Genomic DNA, 21,806 nt, shown 5'->3' with positions numbered 1-21,806 from the left:
AATGACACAAAGTAGGAAATTAATGAAAAACGCATGTCAATGGAAAAACATTAATATCTCGGGAAGTAAAAGAGGTAAAAACGTGGTTTTTGCGTGGAATTATCCGGAAAACTGTCAGAAATGACATATCCAAAAATCACGCACTTCTGTGAAATCCTTCAGGAGTTTTTACGGGATTGAAATGACACAAAGTAGGAAATTAATGAAAAACGCATGTCAATGGAAAAACATTAATATCTCGGGAAGTAAAAGAGGTAAAAACGTGGTTTTTGCGTGGAATTATCCGGAAAACTGTCAGAAATGACATATCCAAAAATCACGCACTTCTGTCAAATCCTTCAGGAGTTTTCACGAGGTTGAAATGACACAAAGTAGGAAATTAATGAAAAACGCATGCCAATGGAAAAACATTAATAACTCGGGAAGTAAAAGAGGTAGAAACGTCATTTTTGCGCTGACTTAATCAGAAAACTGTCACAAATGACATATCCAAAAATCACGCACTTCTGTGAAATCCTTCAGGAGTTTTTACGGGATTGAAATGACACAAAGTAGGAAATTAATGAAAAACGCATGTCAATGGAAAAACATTAATATCTCGGGAAGTAAAAGAGGTAAAAACGTGGTTTTTGCGTGGAATTATCCGGAAAACTGTCAGAAATGACATATCCAAAAATCACGCACTTCTGTCAAATCCTTCAGGAGTTTTCACGAGGTTGAAATGACACAAAGTAGGAAATTAATGAAAAACGCATGTCAATGGAAAAACATTAATATCTCGGGAAGTAAAAGAGGTAGAAACGTGGTTTTTGCGTGGAATTATCCGGAAAACTGTCAGAAATGACATATCCAAAAATCACGCACTTCTGTCAAATCCTTCAGGAGTTTTCACGAGGTTGAAATGACACAAAGTAGGAAATTAATGAAAAACTCATGTCAATGGAAAAACATTAATATCTCGGGAAGTAAAAGAGGTAGAAACGTCATTTTTGCGCTGACTTAATCAGAAAACTGTCAGAAATGACATATCCAAAAATCACGCACTTCTGTCAAATCCTTCAGGAGTTTTCACGAGGTGGAAATGACACAAAGTAGGAAATTAATGAAAAACGCATGTCAATGGAAAAACATTAATATCTCGGGAAGTAAAAGAGGTAGAAACGTCATTTTTGCGCTGACTTAATCAGAAAACTGTCAGAAATGACATATCCAAAAATCACGCACTTCTGTGAAATCCTTCAGGAGTTTTTACGGGATTGAAATGACACAAAGTAGGAAATTAATGAAAAACGCATGTCAATGGAAAAACATTAATATCTCGGGAAGTAAAAGAGGTAGAAACGTCATTTTTGCGCTGACTTAATCAGAAAACTGTCACAAATGACATATCCAAAAATCACGCACTTCTGTCATATCCTTCAGGAGTTTTTACGGGATTGAAATGACACAAAGTAGGAAATTAATGAAAAACGCATGTCAATGGAAAAACATTAATATCTCGGGAAGTAAAAGAGGTAGAAACGTCATTTTTGCGCTGACTTAATCAGAAAACTGTCACAAATGACATATCCAAAAATCACGCACTTCTGTCAAATCCTTCAGGAGTTTTTACGGGATTGAATTGACACAAAGTAGGAAATTAATGAAAAACGCATGTCAATGGAAAAACATTAATATCTCGGGAAGTAAAAGAGGTAAAAACGTGGTTTTTGCGTGGAATTATCCGGAAAACTGTCAGAAATGACATATCCAAAAATCACGCACTTCTGTGAAATCCTTCAGGAGTTTTCACGAGGTTGAAATGACACAAAGTAGGAAATTAATGAAAAACGCATGTCAATGGAAAAACATTAATATCTCGGGAAGTAAAAGAGGTAAAAACGTGGTTTTTGCGTGGAATTATCCGGAAAACTGTCACAAATGACATATCCAAAAATCACGCACTTCTGTGAAATCCTTCAGGAGTTTTTACGGGATTGAAATGACACAAAGTAGGAAATTAATGAAAAACGCATGTCAATGGAAAAACATTAATATCTCGGGAAGTAAAAGAGGTAGAAACGTCATTGTTGCGCCGACTTAATCAGAAAACTGTCACAAATGACATATCCAAAAATCACGCACTTCTGTGAAATCCTTCAGGAGTTTTTACGGGATTGAAATGACACAAAGTAGGAAATTAATGAAAAACGCATGTCAATGGAAAAACATTAATATCTCGGGAAGTAAAAGAGGTAGAAACGTCATTTTTGCGCTGACTTAATCAGAAAACTGTCACAAATGACATATCCAAAAATCACGCACTTCTGTCAAATCCTTCAGGAGTTTTTACGGGATTGAATTGACACAAAGTAGGAAATTAATGAAAAACGCATGTCAATGGAAAAACATTAATATCTCGGGAAGTAAAAGAGGTAAAAACGTGGTTTTTGCGTGGAATTATCCGGAAAACTGTCAGAAATGACATATCCAAAAATCACGCACTTCTGTGAAATCCTTCAGGAGTTTTCACGAGGTTGAAATGACACAAAGTAGGAAATTAATGAAAAACGCATGTCAATGGAAAAACATTAATATCTCGGGAAGTAAAAGAGGTAAAAACGTGGTTTTTGCGTGGAATTATCCGGAAAACTGTCACAAATGACATATCCAAAAATCACGCACTTCTGTGAAATCCTTCAGGAGTTTTTACGGGATTGAAATGACACAAAGTAGGAAATTAATGAAACACATTGCATGAATGAAAATCATTGCATGATGCTCTTGCCTACGCTTTGGAGTTTGAGGTGGTCAAGCAAGTATCACGAGGACATACTCGAGTGCGTCAAGTCAGAAGCCTTACACCGGAACCGAGAAACCGATCTTCCAATTCAGATCACACAATCACTCAGTCAGACTTGAATCGTCAGCTGGAGACATTTCGAAAAGAACTAATGGGAGCGTTAAATAGAAGAAGTCAGAACAACCGAAACGCTCAAACCACCACGTTTACTCGGTCATTGGAATGCTGGAACTGTGGAGAAAAGGGGCACATTCAATCGCAGTGCCGCAAACCTAGAAGAATGCAGAACCAGGAAAACGAAGAGTAGCCAGTTTTCCGGGGCAAAAGCTGGCTATGCAACACTGTCAAGCCCCACCAACCATAATTAAAGTAGCCCGTCTTCAGCACGAAAATACCAGCTTAATAGTGACCGGTAAGATTTGCGGCCGGGATTGCCAAATGGTTGTTGATACCGGTTCTTGCCATACTATCGTAAGGCCGGACATGGTGAAACACTGCAGGATTAGCGACACTGGTACAAAGTTTATATTGGAAACTGCCGCTGGTGAGTCAATGCCTGTTCTGGGAATCCATGAAGCTGAAGTGAAGCTTGGGCGACATGTCTTCAACCATACCGTTTTTGTGGCCAACATAACTGATGACGTCTTAATGGGCTTAGATCTTATGGAGCAACACAAGTTCCAGCTGGATTTGGAGAATAGACTGATCAAGACTGGACAAGACGAGATTGTTATGATGACACCCGAACAAGATATGCGTGTGAGGAAAGTCACGTTGCAGGAAGATGTCAACTTACCTGCAAGATCAGAGACCATCGTTAAAGTTAATTTGGACAGAAAAACGGAATTGAGCAAACTTCAGCTGATAGAACCGAGTTATGAAGAGGAAGATGATGCTGTGAAGAAGGGAGTTCTTGTAGCCCGCACCCTAGTCCAGCAGAAAAACGGCCAAGCATACGTAAAAGTCGCCAATTTGAAAGAATGTGGTCAAAGATTAAAAAAAGGCGATATAATAGCCAAATCCGAACCAGTACTTATGGTGACTAAGGAGTCGCACGAAACAAAACCAAACCCCGACAGTGACCTTCCTGAGTGTTTAGTGCACTTAATGAAAAAGACGAGCTCAATTTTGACTGATCAAGAAAAACAGACTTTTGGCCGTTTGCTTCACGACTACAAGGACGTGTTCGCCTTAAATGAAACGGATTTGGGAAGAACTCATTTAGTGAGGCATAAAATTGAAACAGGGGATTATTTGCCCATTAAGCAAAGACCCAGACGGCTCCCATTGGCTAAGCAGGCAGAACTGGAAAATCTTATACAGGACATGGCGGATCGTAGCGTCATTGAGCCATCCACCAGTCCTTGGAGTTCTCCTGTGGTACTTGTTACTAAGAAAGACGGGTCGACAAGATTCTGCGTGGACTATAGAAGACTAAATGAAGTTACAAAGAAAGACAGTTATCCCTTGCCCAGAATAGATGACACCATAGACACTCTGGCTAACGCAAAGTGGTTTTCCACCTTGGATCTAAAAAGCGGATACTGGCAAGTGGAGATGGATCAACGGGACAAAGAGAAAACTGCCTTCTCAACTGGAAATGGCTTGTGGCATTTTAACGTCATGCCTTTTGGACTTTGCAATGCTCCGGCAACCTTCGAAAGACTAATGGAAACTATTCTACGAGGATTGACTTGGAAAACCTGTCTTGTTTATTTAGACGACATCATTATTATGGGCAAAACATTTGAAGAACACCTGCAAAACGTTGAAGAAATCTTCAAGAAGTTCAGAGGGGCAAATCTGAAATTAAATCCGAAGAAGTGCAGCTTTTTCCAAGAAGAAGTCGAATACTTGGGACACGTTATATCGTCAAAAGGAGTAAAAACCGACCCGAAGAAAACTGAAGCTGTAAAGAATTGGCCTGTACCGAAAGACAAGCACGAATTGAGAAGTTTTCTGGGATTGTGTTCCTATTACAGAAGGTTTGTTCGTGGATTTGCTGATATAGCCAGACCCCTACACAAATTGACGGAGAATAACCAGCCCTTCGAATGGACTACAACATGTCAGGAAGCCATGGAAGAACTGAAAGTAACCCTTTGTTCTCCACCAGTTTTGGCTTTTCCACGACCTGGGGAAGAGTTTATTGTGGACGCAGATGCTAGTAATATTGGTTTAGGCGGAGTTTTATCTCAAATCCAAGATGGTGAAGAACGAGTGATCGCCTATTTCAGCAAATCACTATCAAAGCCAGAGAGAAATTATTGCGTAACCAGGAAGGAGCTGTTAGCCGTAGTGAAAACAGTCGAGCAGTTTCACAAATACCTGTACGGACAACGATTCAGACTAAGGACGGACCATGCCTCTCTGAAATGGCTATTTCAATTCAAAAATCCAGAAGGACAAATAGCTCGATGGTTGCAAAGACTTCAAGAATATGACTTCCAGATTGAACACAGAAAGGGACGTTTACACGGAAACGCGGACGCAGTGTCACGAAGACCTTGTGTGGAAGGTTGCAATCACTGTAAACGCCTGGAGATAGCTGAATTTGGAAAGCCTTGTCGAAGGATTGCTCTGAAAAATGACATCGCATGGGATCGGGAAAACTTGGCTGCCGATCAACGAGAAGACCCCGATTTAGGACAGATAATTAACTAGAAAGAGCGTGGAGAAAGACCAAATTGGGAGGAGATTTCCGCTAAGTCTCCAACATTAAAGGGATATTGGGCATTATGGGAGTCCCTTATTATTGATGGAGATTTACTAAAAAGAAAATGGGAAAGTCCGGATGGGAAAGAAGAACGACTTCAGGTAGTTCTGCCAAGAAACCGAGTTAGTGACGTACTGAAAGAAGCCCATAATGGAATTGGTGGAGGGCACTTTGGCATCAACAAAACGTTAAATAAAGTTAGGGAAAGGTTCTATTGGCTACAAAGCCGCTCAGATGTAGAAGATTGGTGTCGGCGTTGCGCAGACTGTTTCAGTAGCAAGGGTCCCAAAACTCGGAGCCGAGGATGTATGAAGCAGTATAATGTCGGAGCTCCGTTTGAGAGGATTGCCGTTGATGTAGCTGGACCTTTTCCCAAAACTAATTCCGGAAATCGCTACGTCTTGGTCGCAATGGACGACTTCAGTAAATGGCCAGAAGTGTACGCAATACCAAACCAGGAAGCCGCTACTGTAGCAGAAGTTCTGGTTGACAACTTCTTCTGCAGATTTGGAGTACCGAGGGAGCTGCATTCGGATCAAGGGCGTAATTTCGAATCGGCAGTATTCACGAAAGTGTGTGACCGATTGGGAATTAAGAAAACCAGAACTACTCCATTACACCCACAGTCAGACGGAATGGTGGAACGTTTCAACCGGACAATAGACAACTACCTAAGGACAGTCGTCGATAACAATCAGACAGATTGGGATCAGCACATTCCGTTGTTCCTGATGGCTTATCGATCGGCAGTACATGATTCCACTGGCAAAACACCAGCTAGTGTTGTCTTTGGAAGGGAGCTTCGTTTGCCAATGGATCTTCTTTTTGGACGACCGGAAGAACCCCCAGCCTCTTGTGATAGCTATTCAGAAAAATTGGCGCAACGCTTGCACGTGATCCATGAGGAAGTCCGGCAGAAGTTGAAATTTGCAAGCGACCGACTAAAGACAAGATATGACAAAAGGGCCAACAGCAGCGGATTCCAAGCCGGTGATCAGGTCTGGTTATACAATCCAGCTCGAAAAAAAGGAAAGTCACCGAAGCTGCAGAGGTCATGGGAGGGACCCTACGACGTTATAAAGCGTCTGAACGACGTCGTCTACAGAATACAGCGAGGACATCGGGCGAAAATGAAAATAGTTCACCTGGATCGACTTGCACCTTACCGACCACCCAAAGCTGGCGAAGTTGATGATCGGGACGATCAACTCTAGGAGGGGGGCAGTGTTGCGAAGCGAACTTTTGATTATTAGTTAGGATTTCTTTAGTTATTTGTTGTTACCCCTGTATGTTACGTTGCTTTGTTTACGTTCTACATTCTTTTGGTTGTGTTCTAGAAAATCCTGGCTCCGTTGCTTATATAGAGAGAGATTTATGTTATAGCTTAATGAGTGTGAGAGAGAAAGTCAATTTCGTGAATATTTGGGAATTTTCTAGAAACCATGGAAGCCTATATAAGCAGCTGAACCAGGCCTGGTTAGTTAGTTGTTGAGTTGATGGTTGTAGTGAAGTTGAAGTTGTCAGATAACGAGGTTAAAAGTCAGTGTCAGTTTATTGTTTGTAAACAATATACAGTGTTGTACAAGAAGTGTGTCATTAAGGAGTACGACGGTACAATATCTCGGGAAGTAAAAAAGGTAGAAACGTCATTTTTGCGCTGACTTAATCAGAAAACTGTCACAAATGACATATCCAAAAATCACGCACTTCTGTCAAATCCTTCAGGAGTTTTTACGGGATTGAAATGACACAAAGTAGGAAATTAATGAAAAACGCATGTCAATGGAAAAACATTAATATCTCGGGAAGTAAATAAGGTAGAAACGTCATTTTTGCGCTGACTTAATCAGAAAACTGTCACAAATGACATATCCAAAAATCACGCACTTCTGTGAAATCCTTCAGGAGTTTTTACGGGATTGAAATGACACAAAGTAGGAAATTAATGAAAAACGCATGTCAATGGAAAAACATTAATATCTCGGGAAGTAAAAGAGGTAAAAACGTGGTTTTTGCGTGGAATTATCCGGAAAACTGTCAGAAATGACATATCCAAAAATCACGCACTTCTGTCAAATCCTTCAGGAGTTTTCACGAGGTTGAAATGACACAAAGTAGGAAATTAATGAAAAACGCATGTCAATGGAAAAACATTAATATCTCGGGAAGTAAAAGAGGTAGAAACGTCATTTTTGCGCTGACTTAATCAGAAAACTGTCACAAATGACATATCCAAAAATCACGCACTTCTGTCAAATCCTTCAGGAGTTTTTACGGGATTGAAATGACACAAAGTAGGAAATTAATGAAAAACGCATGTCAATGGAAAAACATTAATATCTCGGGAAGTAAAAGAGGTAGAAACGTCATTTTTGCGCTGACTTAATCAGAAAACTGTCACAAATGACATATCCAAAAATCACGCACTTCTGTGAAATCCTTCAGGAGTTTTTACGGGATTGAAATGACACAAAGTAGGAAATTAATGAAAAACGCATGTCAATGGAAAAACATTAATATCTCGGGAAGTAAAAGAGGTAAAAACGTGGTTTTTGCGTGGAATTATCCGGAAAACTGTCAGAAATGACATATCCAAAAATCACGTACTTCCGTCAAATCCTTCAGGAGTTTTTACGGGATTGAAATGACACAAAGTAGGAAATTAATGAAAAACGCATGTCAATGGAAAAACATTAATATCTCGGGAAGTAAAAGAGGTAAAAACGTGGTTTTTGCGTGGAATTATCCGGAAAACTGTCAGAAATGACATATCCAAAAATCACGCACTTCTGTCAAATCCTTCAGGAGTTTTCACGAGGTTGAAATGACACAAAGTAGGAAATTAATGAAAAACGCATGTCAATGGAAAAACATTAATATCTCGGGAAGTAAAAGAGGTAAAAACGTGGTTTTTGCGTGGAATTATCCGGAAAACTGTCAGAAATGACATATCCAAAAATCACGCACTTCTGTCAAATCCTTCAGGAGTTTTCACGAGGTTGAAATGACACAAAGTAGGAAATTAATGAAAAACTCATGTCAATGGAAAAACATTAATATCTCGGGAAGTAAAAGAGGTAGAAACGTCATTTTTGCGCTGACTTAATCAGAAAACTGTCACAAATGACATATCCAAAAATCACGCACTTCTGTGAAATCCTTCAGGAGTTTTTACGGGATTGAAATGACACAAAGTAGGAAATTAATGAAAAACGCATGTCAATGGAAAAACATTAATATCTCGGGAAGTAAAAGAGGTAGAAACGTCATTTTTGCGCTGACTTAATCAGAAAACTGTCACAAATGACATATCCAAAAATCACGCACTTCTGTGAAATCCTTCAGGAGTTTTTACGGGATTGAAATGACACAAAGTAGGAAATTAATGAAAAACGCATGTCAATGGAAAAACATTAATATCTCGGGAAGTAAAAGAGGTAGAAACGTCATTTTTGCGCTGACTTAATCAGAAAACTGTCACAAATGACATATCCAAAAATCACGCACTTCTGTCAAATCCTTCAGGAGTTTTTACGGGATTGAAATGACACAAAGTAGGAAATTAATGAAAAACGCATGTCAATGGAAAAACATTAATATCTCGGGAAGTAAAAGAGGTAGAAACGTGGTTTTTGCGTGGAATTATCCGGAAAACTGTCAGAAATGACATATCCAAAAATCACGCACTTCGGTGAAATCCTTCAGGAGTTTTCACGAGGTTGAAATGACACAAAGTAGGAAATTAATGAAAAACGCATGCCAATGGAAAAACATTAATAACTCGGGAAGTAAAAGAGGTAGAAACGTCATTTTTGCGCTGACTTAATCAGAAAACTGTCACAAATGACATATCCAAAAATCACGCACTTCTGTGAAATCCTTCAGGAGTTTTTACGGGATTGAAATGACACAAAGTAGGAAATTAATGAAAAACGCATGTCAATGGAAAAACATTAATATCTCGGGAAGTAAAAGAGGTAAAAACGTGGTTTTTGCGTGGAATTATCCGGAAAACTGTCAGAAATGACATATCCAAAAATCACGCACTTCTGTGAAATCCTTCAGGAGTTTTTACGGGATTGAAATGACACAAAGTAGGAAATTAATGAAAAACGCATGTCAATGGAAAAACATTAATATCTCGGGAAGTAAAAGAGGTAAAAACGTGGTTTTTGCGTGGAATTATCCGGAAAACTGTCAGAAATGACATATCCAAAAATCACGCACTTCTGTCAAATCCTTCAGGAGTTTTCACGAGGTTGAAATGACACAAAGTAGGAAATTAATGAAAAACTCATGTCAATGGAAAAACATTAATATCTCGGGAAGTAAAAGAGGTAGAAACGTCATTTTTGCGCTGACTTAATCAGAAAACTGTCAGAAATGACATATCCAAAAATCACGCACTTCTGTGAAATCCTTCAGGAGTTTTTACGGGATTGAAATGACACAAAGTAGGAAATTAATGAAAAACGCATGTCAATGGAAAAACATTAATATCTCGGGAAGTAAAAGAGGTAAAAACGTGGTTTTTGCGTGGAATTATCCGGAAAACTGTCAGAAATGACATATCCAAAAATCACGCACTTCTGTCAAATCCTTCAGGAGTTTTCACGAGGTTGAAATGACACAAAGTAGGAAATTAATGAAAAACGCATGCCAATGGAAAAACATTAATAACTCGGGAAGTAAAAGAGGTAGAAACGTCATTTTTGCGCTGACTTAATCAGAAAACTGTCACAAATGACATATCCAAAAATCACGCACTTCTGTGAAATCCTTCAGGAGTTTTTACGGGATTGAAATGACACAAAGTAGGAAATTAATGAAAAACGCATGTCAATGGAAAAACATTAATATCTCGGGAAGTAAAAGAGGTAAAAACGTGGTTTTTGCGTGGAATTATCCGGAAAACTGTCAGAAATGACATATCCAAAAATCACGCACTTCTGTCAAATCCTTCAGGAGTTTTCACGAGGTTGAAATGACACAAAGTAGGAAATTAATGAAAAACGCATGTCAATGGAAAAACATTAATATCTCGGGAAGTAAAAGAGGTAGAAACGTGGTTTTTGCGTGGAATTATCCGGAAAACTGTCAGAAATGACATATCCAAAAATCACGCACTTCTGTCAAATCCTTCAGGAGTTTTCACGAGGTTGAAATGACACAAAGTAGGAAATTAATGAAAAACTCATGTCAATGGAAAAACATTAATATCTCGGGAAGTAAAAGAGGTAGAAACGTCATTTTTGCGCTGACTTAATCAGAAAACTGTCAGAAATGACATATCCAAAAATCACGCACTTCTGTCAAATCCTTCAGGAGTTTTCACGAGGTGGAAATGACACAAAGTAGGAAATTAATGAAAAACGCATGTCAATGGAAAAACATTAATATCTCGGGAAGTAAAAGAGGTAGAAACGTCATTTTTGCGCTGACTTAATCAGAAAACTGTCAGAAATGACATATCCAAAAATCACGCACTTCTGTGAAATCCTTCAGGAGTTTTTACGGGATTGAAATGACACAAAGTAGGAAATTAATGAAAAACGCATGTCAATGGAAAAACATTAATATCTCGGGAAGTAAAAGAGGTAGAAACGTCATTTTTGCGCTGACTTAATCAGAAAACTGTCACAAATGACATATCCAAAAATCACGCACTTCTGTCATATCCTTCAGGAGTTTTTACGGGATTGAAATGACACAAAGTAGGAAATTAATGAAAAACGCATGTCAATGGAAAAACATTAATATCTCGGGAAGTAAAAGAGGTAGAAACGTCATTTTTGCGCTGACTTAATCAGAAAACTGTCACAAATGACATATCCAAAAATCACGCACTTCTGTCAAATCCTTCAGGAGTTTTTACGGGATTGAATTGACACAAAGTAGGAAATTAATGAAAAACGCATGTCAATGGAAAAACATTAATATCTCGGGAAGTAAAAGAGGTAAAAACGTGGTTTTTGCGTGGAATTATCCGGAAAACTGTCAGAAATGACATATCCAAAAATCACGCACTTCTGTGAAATCCTTCAGGAGTTTTCACGAGGTTGAAATGACACAAAGTAGGAAATTAATGAAAAACGCATGTCAATGGAAAAACATTAATATCTCGGGAAGTAAAAGAGGTAAAAACGTGGTTTTTGCGTGGAATTATCCGGAAAACTGTCACAAATGACATATCCAAAAATCACGCACTTCTGTGAAATCCTTCAGGAGTTTTTACGGGATTGAAATGACACAAAGTAGGAAATTAATGAAAAACGCATGTCAATGGAAAAACATTAATATCTCGGGAAGTAAAAGAGGTAGAAACGTCATTGTTGCGCCGACTTAATCAGAAAACTGTCACAAATGACATATCCAAAAATCACGCACTTCTGTGAAATCCTTCAGGAGTTTTTACGGGATTGAAATGACACAAAGTAGGAAATTAATGAAAAACGCATGTCAATGGAAAAACATTAATATCTCGGGAAGTAAAAGAGGTAGAAACGTCATTTTTGCGCTGACTTAATCAGAAAACTGTCACAAATGACATATCCAAAAATCACGCACTTCTGTCAAATCCTTCAGGAGTTTTTACGGGATTGAATTGACACAAAGTAGGAAATTAATGAAAAACGCATGTCAATGGAAAAACATTAATATCTCGGGAAGTAAAAGAGGTAAAAACGTGGTTTTTGCGTGGAATTATCCGGAAAACTGTCAGAAATGACATATCCAAAAATCACGCACTTCTGTGAAATCCTTCAGGAGTTTTCACGAGGTTGAAATGACACAAAGTAGGAAATTAATGAAAAACGCATGTCAATGGAAAAACATTAATATCTCGGGAAGTAAAAGAGGTAAAAACGTGGTTTTTGCGTGGAATTATCCGGAAAACTGTCACAAATGACATATCCAAAAATCACGCACTTCTGTGAAATCCTTCAGGAGTTTTTACGGGATTGAAATGACACAAAGTAGGAAATTAATGAAACACATTGCATGAATGAAAATCATTGCATGATGCTCTTGCCTACGCTTTGGAGTTTGAGGTGGTCAAGCAAGTATCACGAGGACATACTCGAGTGCGTCAAGTCAGAAGCCTTACACCGGAACCGAGAAACCGATCTTCCAATTCAGATCACACAATCACTCAGTCAGACTTGAATCGTCAGCTGGAGACATTTCGAAAAGAACTAATGGGAGCGTTAAATAGAAGAAGTCAGAACAACCGAAACGCTCAAACCACCACGTTTACTCGGTCATTGGAATGCTGGAACTGTGGAGAAAAGGGGCACATTCAATCGCAGTGCCGCAAACCTAGAAGAATGCAGAACCAGGAAAACGAAGAGTAGCCAGTTTTCCGGGGCAAAAGCTGGCTATGCAACACTGTCAAGCCCCACCAACCATAATTAAAGTAGCCCGTCTTCAGCACGAAAATACCAGCTTAATAGTGACCGGTAAGATTTGCGGCCGGGATTGCCAAATGGTTGTTGATACCGGTTCTTGCCATACTATCGTAAGGCCGGACATGGTGAAACACTGCAGGATTAGCGACACTGGTACAAAGTTTATATTGGAAACTGCCGCTGGTGAGTCAATGCCTGTTCTGGGAATCCATGAAGCTGAAGTGAAGCTTGGGCGACATGTCTTCAACCATACCGTTTTTGTGGCCAACATAACTGATGACGTCTTAATGGGCTTAGATCTTATGGAGCAACACAAGTTCCAGCTGGATTTGGAGAATAGACTGATCAAGACTGGACAAGACGAGATTGTTATGATGACACCCGAACAAGATATGCGTGTGAGGAAAGTCACGTTGCAGGAAGATGTCAACTTACCTGCAAGATCAGAGACCATCGTTAAAGTTAATTTGGACAGAAAAACGGAATTGAGCAAACTTCAGCTGATAGAACCGAGTTATGAAGAGGAAGATGATGCTGTGAAGAAGGGAGTTCTTGTAGCCCGCACCCTAGTCCAGCAGAAAAACGGCCAAGCATACGTAAAAGTCGCCAATTTGAAAGAATGTGGTCAAAGATTAAAAAAAGGCGATATAATAGCCAAATCCGAACCAGTACTTATGGTGACTAAGGAGTCGCACGAAACAAAACCAAACCCCGACAGTGACCTTCCTGAGTGTTTAGTGCACTTAATGAAAAAGACGAGCTCAATTTTGACTGATCAAGAAAAACAGACTTTTGGCCGTTTGCTTCACGACTACAAGGACGTGTTCGCCTTAAATGAAACGGATTTGGGAAGAACTCATTTAGTGAGGCATAAAATTGAAACAGGGGATTATTTGCCCATTAAGCAAAGACCCAGACGGCTCCCATTGGCTAAGCAGGCAGAACTGGAAAATCTTATACAGGACATGGCGGATCGTAGCGTCATTGAGCCATCCACCAGTCCTTGGAGTTCTCCTGTGGTACTTGTTACTAAGAAAGACGGGTCGACAAGATTCTGCGTGGACTATAGAAGACTAAATGAAGTTACAAAGAAAGACAGTTATCCCTTGCCCAGAATAGATGACACCATAGACACTCTGGCTAACGCAAAGTGGTTTTCCACCTTGGATCTAAAAAGCGGATACTGGCAAGTGGAGATGGATCAACGGGACAAAGAGAAAACTGCCTTCTCAACTGGAAATGGCTTGTGGCATTTTAACGTCATGCCTTTTGGACTTTGCAATGCTCCGGCAACCTTCGAAAGACTAATGGAAACTATTCTACGAGGATTGACTTGGAAAACCTGTCTTGTTTATTTAGACGACATCATTATTATGGGCAAAACATTTGAAGAACACCTGCAAAACGTTGAAGAAATCTTCAAGAAGTTCAGAGGGGCAAATCTGAAATTAAATCCGAAGAAGTGCAGCTTTTTCCAAGAAGAAGTCGAATACTTGGGACACGTTATATCGTCAAAAGGAGTAAAAACCGACCCGAAGAAAACTGAAGCTGTAAAGAATTGGCCTGTACCGAAAGACAAGCACGAATTGAGAAGTTTTCTGGGATTGTGTTCCTATTACAGAAGGTTTGTTCGTGGATTTGCTGATATAGCCAGACCCCTACACAAATTGACGGAGAATAACCAGCCCTTCGAATGGACTACAACATGTCAGGAAGCCATGGAAGAACTGAAAGTAACCCTTTGTTCTCCACCAGTTTTGGCTTTTCCACGACCTGGGGAAGAGTTTATTGTGGACGCAGATGCTAGTAATATTGGTTTAGGCGGAGTTTTATCTCAAATCCAAGATGGTGAAGAACGAGTGATCGCCTATTTCAGCAAATCACTATCAAAGCCAGAGAGAAATTATTGCGTAACCAGGAAGGAGCTGTTAGCCGTAGTGAAAACAGTCGAGCAGTTTCACAAATACCTGTACGGACAACGATTCAGACTAAGGACGGACCATGCCTCTCTGAAATGGCTATTTCAATTCAAAAATCCAGAAGGACAAATAGCTCGATGGTTGCAAAGACTTCAAGAATATGACTTCCAGATTGAACACAGAAAGGGACGTTTACACGGAAACGCGGACGCAGTGTCACGAAGACCTTGTGTGGAAGGTTGCAATCACTGTAAACGCCTGGAGATAGCTGAATTTGGAAAGCCTTGTCGAAGGATTGCTCTGAAAAATGACATCGCATGGGATCGGGAAAACTTGGCTGCCGATCAACGAGAAGACCCCGATTTAGGACAGATAATTAACTAGAAAGAGCGTGGAGAAAGACCAAATTGGGAGGAGATTTCCGCTAAGTCTCCAACATTAAAGGGATATTGGGCATTATGGGAGTCCCTTATTATTGATGGAGATTTACTAAAAAGAAAATGGGAAAGTCCGGATGGGAAAGAAGAACGACTTCAGGTAGTTCTGCCAAGAAACCGAGTTAGTGACGTACTGAAAGAAGCCCATAATGGAATTGGTGGAGGGCACTTTGGCATCAACAAAACGTTAAATAAAGTTAGGGAAAGGTTCTATTGGCTACAAAGCCGCTCAGATGTAGAAGATTGGTGTCGGCGTTGCGCAGACTGTTTCAGTAGCAAGGGTCCCAAAACTCGGAGCCGAGGATGTATGAAGCAGTATAATGTCGGAGCTCCGTTTGAGAGGATTGCCGTTGATGTAGCTGGACCTTTTCCCAAAACTAATTCCGGAAATCGCTACGTCTTGGTCGCAATGGACGACTTCAGTAAATGGCCAGAAGTGTACGCAATACCAAACCAGGAAGCCGCTACTGTAGCAGAAGTTCTGGTTGACAACTTCTTCTGCAGATTTGGAGTACCGAGGGAGCTGCATTCGGATCAAGGGCGTAATTTCGAATCGGCAGTATTCACGAAAGTGTGTGACCGATTGGGAATTAAGAAAACCAGAACTACTCCATTACACCCACAGTCAGACGGAATGGTGGAACGTTTCAACCGGACAATAGACAACTACCTAAGGACAGTCGTCGATAACAATCAGACAGATTGGGATCAGCACATTCCGTTGTTCCTGATGGCTTATCGATCGGCAGTACATGATTCCACTGGCAAAACACCAGCTAGTGTTGTCTTTGGAAGGGAGCTTCGTTTGCCAATGGATCTTCTTTTTGGACGACCGGAAGAACCCCCAGCCTCTTGTGATAGCTATTCAGAAAAATTGGCGCAACGCTTGCACGTGATCCATGAGGAAGTCCGGCAGAAGTTGAAATTTGCAAGCGACCGACTAAAGACAAGATATGACAAAAGGGCCAACAGCAGCGGATTCCAAGCCGGTGATCAGGTCTGGTTATACAATCCAGCTCGAAAAAAAGGAAAGTCACCGAAGCTGCAGAGGTCATGGGAGGGACCCTACGACGTTATAAAGCGTCTGAACGACGTCGTCTACAGAATACAGCGAGGACATCGGGCGAAAATGAAAATAGTTCACCTGGATCGACTTGCACCTTACCGACCACCCAAAGCTGGCGAAGTTGATGATCGGGACGATCAACTCTAGGAGGGGGGCAGTGTTGCGAAGCGAACTTTTGATTATTAGTTAGGATTTCTTTAGTTATTTGTTGTTACCCCTGTATGTTACGTTGCTTTGTTTACGTTCTACATTCTTTTGGTTGTGTTCTAGAAAATCCTGGCTCCGTTGCTTATATAGAGAGAGATTTATGTTATAGCTTAATGAGTGTGAGAGAGAAAGTCAATTTCGTGAATATTTGGGAATTTTCTAGAAACCATGGAAGCCTATATAAGCAGCTGAACCAGGCCTGGTTAGTTAGTTGTTGAGTTGATGGTTGTAGTGAAGTTGAAGTTGTCAGATAACGAGGTTAAAAGTCAGTGTCAGTTTATTGTTTGTAAACAATATACAGTGTTGTACAAGAAGTGTGTCATTAAGGAGTACGACGGTACAATATCTCGGGAAGTAAAAAAGGTAGAAACGTCATTTTTGCGCTGACTTAATCAGAAAACTGTCACAAATGACATATCCAAAAATCACGCACTTCTGTCAAATCCTTCAGGAGTTTTTACGGGATTGAAATGACACAAAGTAGGAAATTAATGAAAAACGCATGTCAATGGAAAAACATTAATATCTCGGGAAGTAAATAAGGTAGAAACGTCATTTTTGCGCTGACTTAATCAGAAAACTGTCACAAATGACATATCCAAAAATCACGCACTTCTGTGAAATCCTTCAGGAGTTTTTACGGGATTGAAATGACACAAAGTAGGAAATTAATGAAAAACGCATGTCAATGGAAAAACATTAATATCTCGGGAAGTAAAAGAGGTAAAAACGTGGTTTTTGCGTGGAATTATCCGGAAAACTGTCAGAAATGACATATCCAAAAATCACGCACTTCTGTCAAATCCTTCAGGAGTTTTCACGAGGTTGAAATGACACAAAGTAGGAAATTAATGAAAAACGCATGTCAATGGAAAAACATTAATATCTCGGGAAGTAAAAGAGGTAGAAACGTCATTTTTGCGCTGACTTAATCAGAAAACTGTCACAAATGACATATCCAAAAATCACGCACTTCTGTCAAATCCTTCAGGAGTTTTTACGGGATTGAAATGACACAAAGTAGGAAATTAATGAAAAACGCATGTCAATGGAAAAACATTAATATCTCGGGAAGTAAAAGAGGTAGAAACGTCATTTTTGCGCTGACTTAATCAGAAAACTGTCACAAATGACATATCCAAAAATCACGCACTTCTGTCAAATCCTTCAGGAGTTTTTACGGGATTGAAATGACACAAAGTAGGAAATTAATGAAAAACGCATGTCAATGGAAAAACATTAATATCTCGGGAAGTAAAAGAGGTAAAAACGTGGTTTTTGCGTGGAATTATCCGGAAAACTGTCAGAAATGACATATCCAAAAATCACGTACTTCCGTCAAATCCTTCAGGAGTTTTTACGGGATTGAAATGACACAAAGTAGGAAATTAATGAAAAACGCATGTCAATGGAAAAACATTAATATCTCGGGAAGTAAAAGAGGTAGAAACGTCATTTTTGCGCTGACTTAATCAGAAAACTGTCACAAATGACATATCCAAAAATCACGCACTTCTGTCAAATCCTTCAGGAGTTTTCACGAGGTTGAAATGACACAAAGTAGGAAATTAATGAAAAACGCATGTCAATGGAAAAACATTAATATCTCGGGAAGTAAAAGAGGTAAAAACGTGGTTTTTGCGTGGAATTATCCGGAAAACTGTCAGAAATGACATATCCAAAAATCACGCACTTCCGTCAAATCCTTCAGGAGTTTTTACGGGATTGAAATGACACAAAGTAGGAAATTAATGAAAAACGCATGTCAATGGAAAAACATTAATATCTCGGGAAGTAAAAGAGGTAAAAACGTGGTTTTTGCGTGGAATTATCCGGAAAACTGTCAGAAATGACATATCCAAAAATCACGCACTTCTGTCAAATCCTTCAGGAGTTTTTACGGGATTGAAATGACACAAAGTAGGAAATTAATGAAAAACGCATGTCAATGGAAAAACATTAATATCTCGGGAAGTAAAAGAGGTAAAAACGTGGTTTTTGCGTGGAATTATCCGGAAAACTGTCAGAAATGACATATCCAAAAATCACGCACTTCTGTCAAATCCTTCAGGAGTTTTCACGAGGTTGAAATGACACAAAGTAGGAAATTAATGAAAAACGCATGTCAATGGAAAAACATTAATATCTCGGGAAGTAAAAGAGGTAGAAACGTCATTTTTGCGCTGACTTAATCAGAAAACTGTCACAAATGACATATCCAAAAATCACGCACTTCTGTCAAATCCTTCAGGAGTTTTTACGGGATTGAAATGACACAAAGTAGGAAATTAATGAAAAACGCATGTCAATGGAAAAACATTAATATCTCGGGAAGTAAAAGAGGTAAAAACGTGGTTTTTACGTGGAATTATCCGGAAAACTGTCAGAAATGACATATCCAAAAATCACGCACTTCTGTCAAATCCTTCAGGAGTTTTTACGGGATTGAAATGACACAAAGTAGGAAATTAATGAAAAACGCATGTCAATGGAAACACATTAATATCTCGGGAAGTAAAAGAGGTAAAAACGTGGTTTTTGCGTGGAATTATCCGGAAAACTGTCAGAAATGACATATCCAAAAATCACGCACTTCTGTCAAATCCTTCAGGAGTTTTTACGGGATTGAAATGACACAAAGTAGGAAATTAATGAAAAACGCATGTCAATGGAAAAACATTAATATCTCGGGAAGTAAAAGAGGTAGAAACGTCATTTTTGCGCTGACTTAATCAGAAAACTGTCACAAATGACATATCCAAAAATCACGCACTTCTGTGAAATCCTTCAGGAGTTTTTACGGGATTGAAATGACACAAAGTAGGAAATTAATGAAAAACGCATGTCAATGGAAAAACATTAATATCTCGGGAAGTAAAAGAGGTAGAAACGTCATTTTTGCGCTGACTTAATCAGAAAACTGTCACAAATGACATATCCAAAAATCACGCACTTCTGTGAAATCCTTCAGGAGTTTTTACGGGATTGAAATGACACAAAGTAGGAAATTAATGAAAAACGCATGTCAATGGAAAAACATTAATATCTCGGGAAGTAAAAGAGGTAAAAACGTGGGTTTTGCGTGGAATTATCCGGAAAACTGTCAGAAATGACATATCCAAAAATCACGCACTTCTGTCAAATCCTTCAGGAGTTTTTACGGGATTGAAATGACACAAAGTAGGAAATTAATGAAAAACGCATGTCAATGGAAAAACATTAATATCTCGGGAAGTAAAAGAGGTAGAAACGTCATTTTTGCGCTGACTTAATCAGAAAACTGTCACAAATGACATATCCAAAAATCACGCACTTCTGTGAAATCCTTCAGGAGTTTTTACGGGATTGAAATGACACAAAGTAGGAAATTAATGAAAAACGCATGTCAATGGAAAAACATTAATATCTCGGGAAGTAAAAGAGGTAAAAACGTGGGTTTTGCGTGGAATTATCCGGAAAACTGTCAGAAATGACATATCCAAAAATCACGCACTTCTGTCAAATCCTTCAGGAGTTTTTACGGGATTGAAATGACACAAAGTAGGAAATTAATGAAAAACGCATGTCAATGGAAAAACATTAATATCTCGGGAAGTAAAAGAGGTAGAAACGTCATTTTTGCGCTGACTTAATCAGAAAACTGTCACAAATGACATATCCAAAAATCACGCACTTCTGTCAAATCCTTCAGGAGTTTTTACGGGATTGAAATTACAACATTTTTCAATTAGATAGCTCAAGGTCGTGGATTAATTGCATGAGTTCATAACTAGCTATAGATGAACACACTTGGATATACTGCAGGAAATCAAACGAACCACTCGTTGTATATGTACACGTGTATATTACAAATTAAAATAACTACAACATTTACAAAAATTTACAAAATATTTATAAAATTTACAAAAGTTGCCACAAGAAAGTTGAAAACAAAAAAAAAGTTAAATTTGAAATAAATTTAAAAAAAAAACAGGAAAAGTTTTCCCAGTGCCAAACTGTAATTGACTGCCCTTACCAGTTGTCAAAGACGATGTTTGGGTCCTGGAACCTCCAGTATCCTCTTCCCAGTAGTCAGTAGTGGCCACCGCTGATTTCCAGGCAGGAAATGGGGTCCAGAGACTGGTGACAGGTACCTAGGGCAGAAAACAGCAGAACACCAGGGAAAACGAACAAACAGCTTCAACACTTGTTCCGGCAACCAAAAAGGTGACCAGAGGTGATGACAAGTGTTGAAGTTGTTTAGAGCAAACTAATATAACTAAAAAATAAAAATAAAATAAAATGAAATTAAATAAAACTAGTGATCAAGTGAGGAATCGTGGTGGTTCGACTCTGACCTTTCTAAACCTCTGTGGCCGGTGATCGGCTTTCCCAACACGTGGGCTGGTCCGGAAAACTCTGGACAAAGCAGTCCCGGTCAGGCTGATTCAACCCCCGATTGAAATGTTCTCCGGTCGGCAAAATCCCTGGATCTCTGGTCAGAAAACCCTCAGATTTCCGGTCAGAAAGCCCTTAGATTTCCGGTTGGAAAGTGTCTTTAAATCTCCGGTTGGAAAAGTCCTTGAATCTCCGGTTGGAAAAATCTCCGAATATCCGGTTGGGCCGAACACAATACTGTAATTCGGCCAGATGTTTACGGATTAAAAATCAAATTCACACACACGCCACACCGCTCAGAAAAAAGTCAGATGTCGGCAGTTCGAGTGCTGTAGTGGTAAAGAGACCGATATCACAAAGTGGGGTGATTAAATAGGCACATGGCACCTGACACAAAGAAACACGACCACAAACCGACGCTTCCCCGACAAAAATCGAAACCAATCACGTGACTACGGCACCTGATAACTTATCAGGTCACGCACCCACATTTACAACAAAATGTGCACAAAGTGCAATTGGAGGATTTAAGCGATCGGAATCGGTCTACTAGTGTAACTAGGCCCATGTACATTAAAAACACAAATCAAACGAGTTAACGGACGAAAACTCTATTTCGTACGTAACAGATACAACGTGGAGACTCCAGCCGAGAATCCTTCGATGGATCTACTGCGTTCGCCCGATGATAACATACGGAGGGATTGTTTGGTCCGGAGCTATGGATACGACCAAGTTACGAGCCTTGTTGGACAGGGTTCAAAGACTTGTCTGCGTCTGTATTACAGGGGCAATGAAAACTGCCCCAACAAGGGCACTGGAGCGGCTATGTGGGCTCGAGGCGCTGCACCTGTTTATACAAAAAGAAGCTGCCAGGGCAGCCCACAGACTGGCAG

At 39.6% G+C, this 21,806-nt stretch overlaps 1 protein-coding gene and 1 long non-coding RNA gene across 2 annotated transcripts; one reads left to right on the top strand and one right to left on the bottom strand.

The window, feature by feature from the left end:
- The first annotated feature begins 3,889 nt into the window (after positions 1-3,889).
- LOC145726026 (uncharacterized) lies at positions 3,890-16,118 on the top strand. Its single transcript, XM_081974960.1, has 9 exons — positions 3,890-4,492; positions 4,568-4,767; positions 6,004-6,247; positions 12,820-13,359; positions 13,405-13,500; positions 13,594-14,146; positions 14,297-14,528; positions 15,765-16,008; positions 16,056-16,118. The coding sequence occupies exons 1-9, from the start codon at positions 3,890-3,892 to the stop codon at positions 16,116-16,118; spliced, it is 2,775 nt and encodes a 924-aa protein (XP_081831086.1).
- A 4,236-nt stretch (positions 16,119-20,354) lies between these two features.
- On the bottom strand, positions 20,355-21,539 carry LOC145726243 (uncharacterized). The gene is made up of 2 exons (XR_014177542.1): positions 21,204-21,539; positions 20,355-21,147 (listed from the first exon to the last, which is right to left on the bottom strand). It is a non-coding gene; the product is annotated as an uncharacterized LOC145726243 (long non-coding RNA).
- Between the last annotated feature and the right edge of the window lie 267 nt (positions 21,540-21,806).

This window comes from Ips typographus, linkage group LG3 (assembly GCF_016097725.1).
Source record: "Ips typographus isolate SLU linkage group LG3, UJ_Ityp_2.0, whole genome shotgun sequence".
In the NCBI taxonomy this organism is placed as follows: Eukaryota; Metazoa; Arthropoda; class Insecta; order Coleoptera; family Curculionidae; genus Ips; species Ips typographus.
Note: the sequence above shows the minus strand (reverse complement) of the source record. Positions and strands in the feature narration are given on the sequence as shown.

Excerpts from the sequence above, each read along its gene's own strand:
- LOC145726026 (XM_081974960.1), top strand. The coding sequence starts at position 3,890 with ATGAAAAAGACGAGCTCAATTTTGACTGATCAAGAAAAACAGACTTTT. Across the intron at positions 6,248-12,819 it reads TGATGGCTTATCGATCGGCA|AAGAATGCAGAACCAGGAAA; the intron begins GTACATGATTCC and ends CCGCAAACCTAG. Across the intron at positions 13,501-13,593 it reads AGAAAAACGGCCAAGCATAC|TCGCACGAAACAAAACCAAA; the intron begins GTAAAAGTCGCC and ends GTGACTAAGGAG.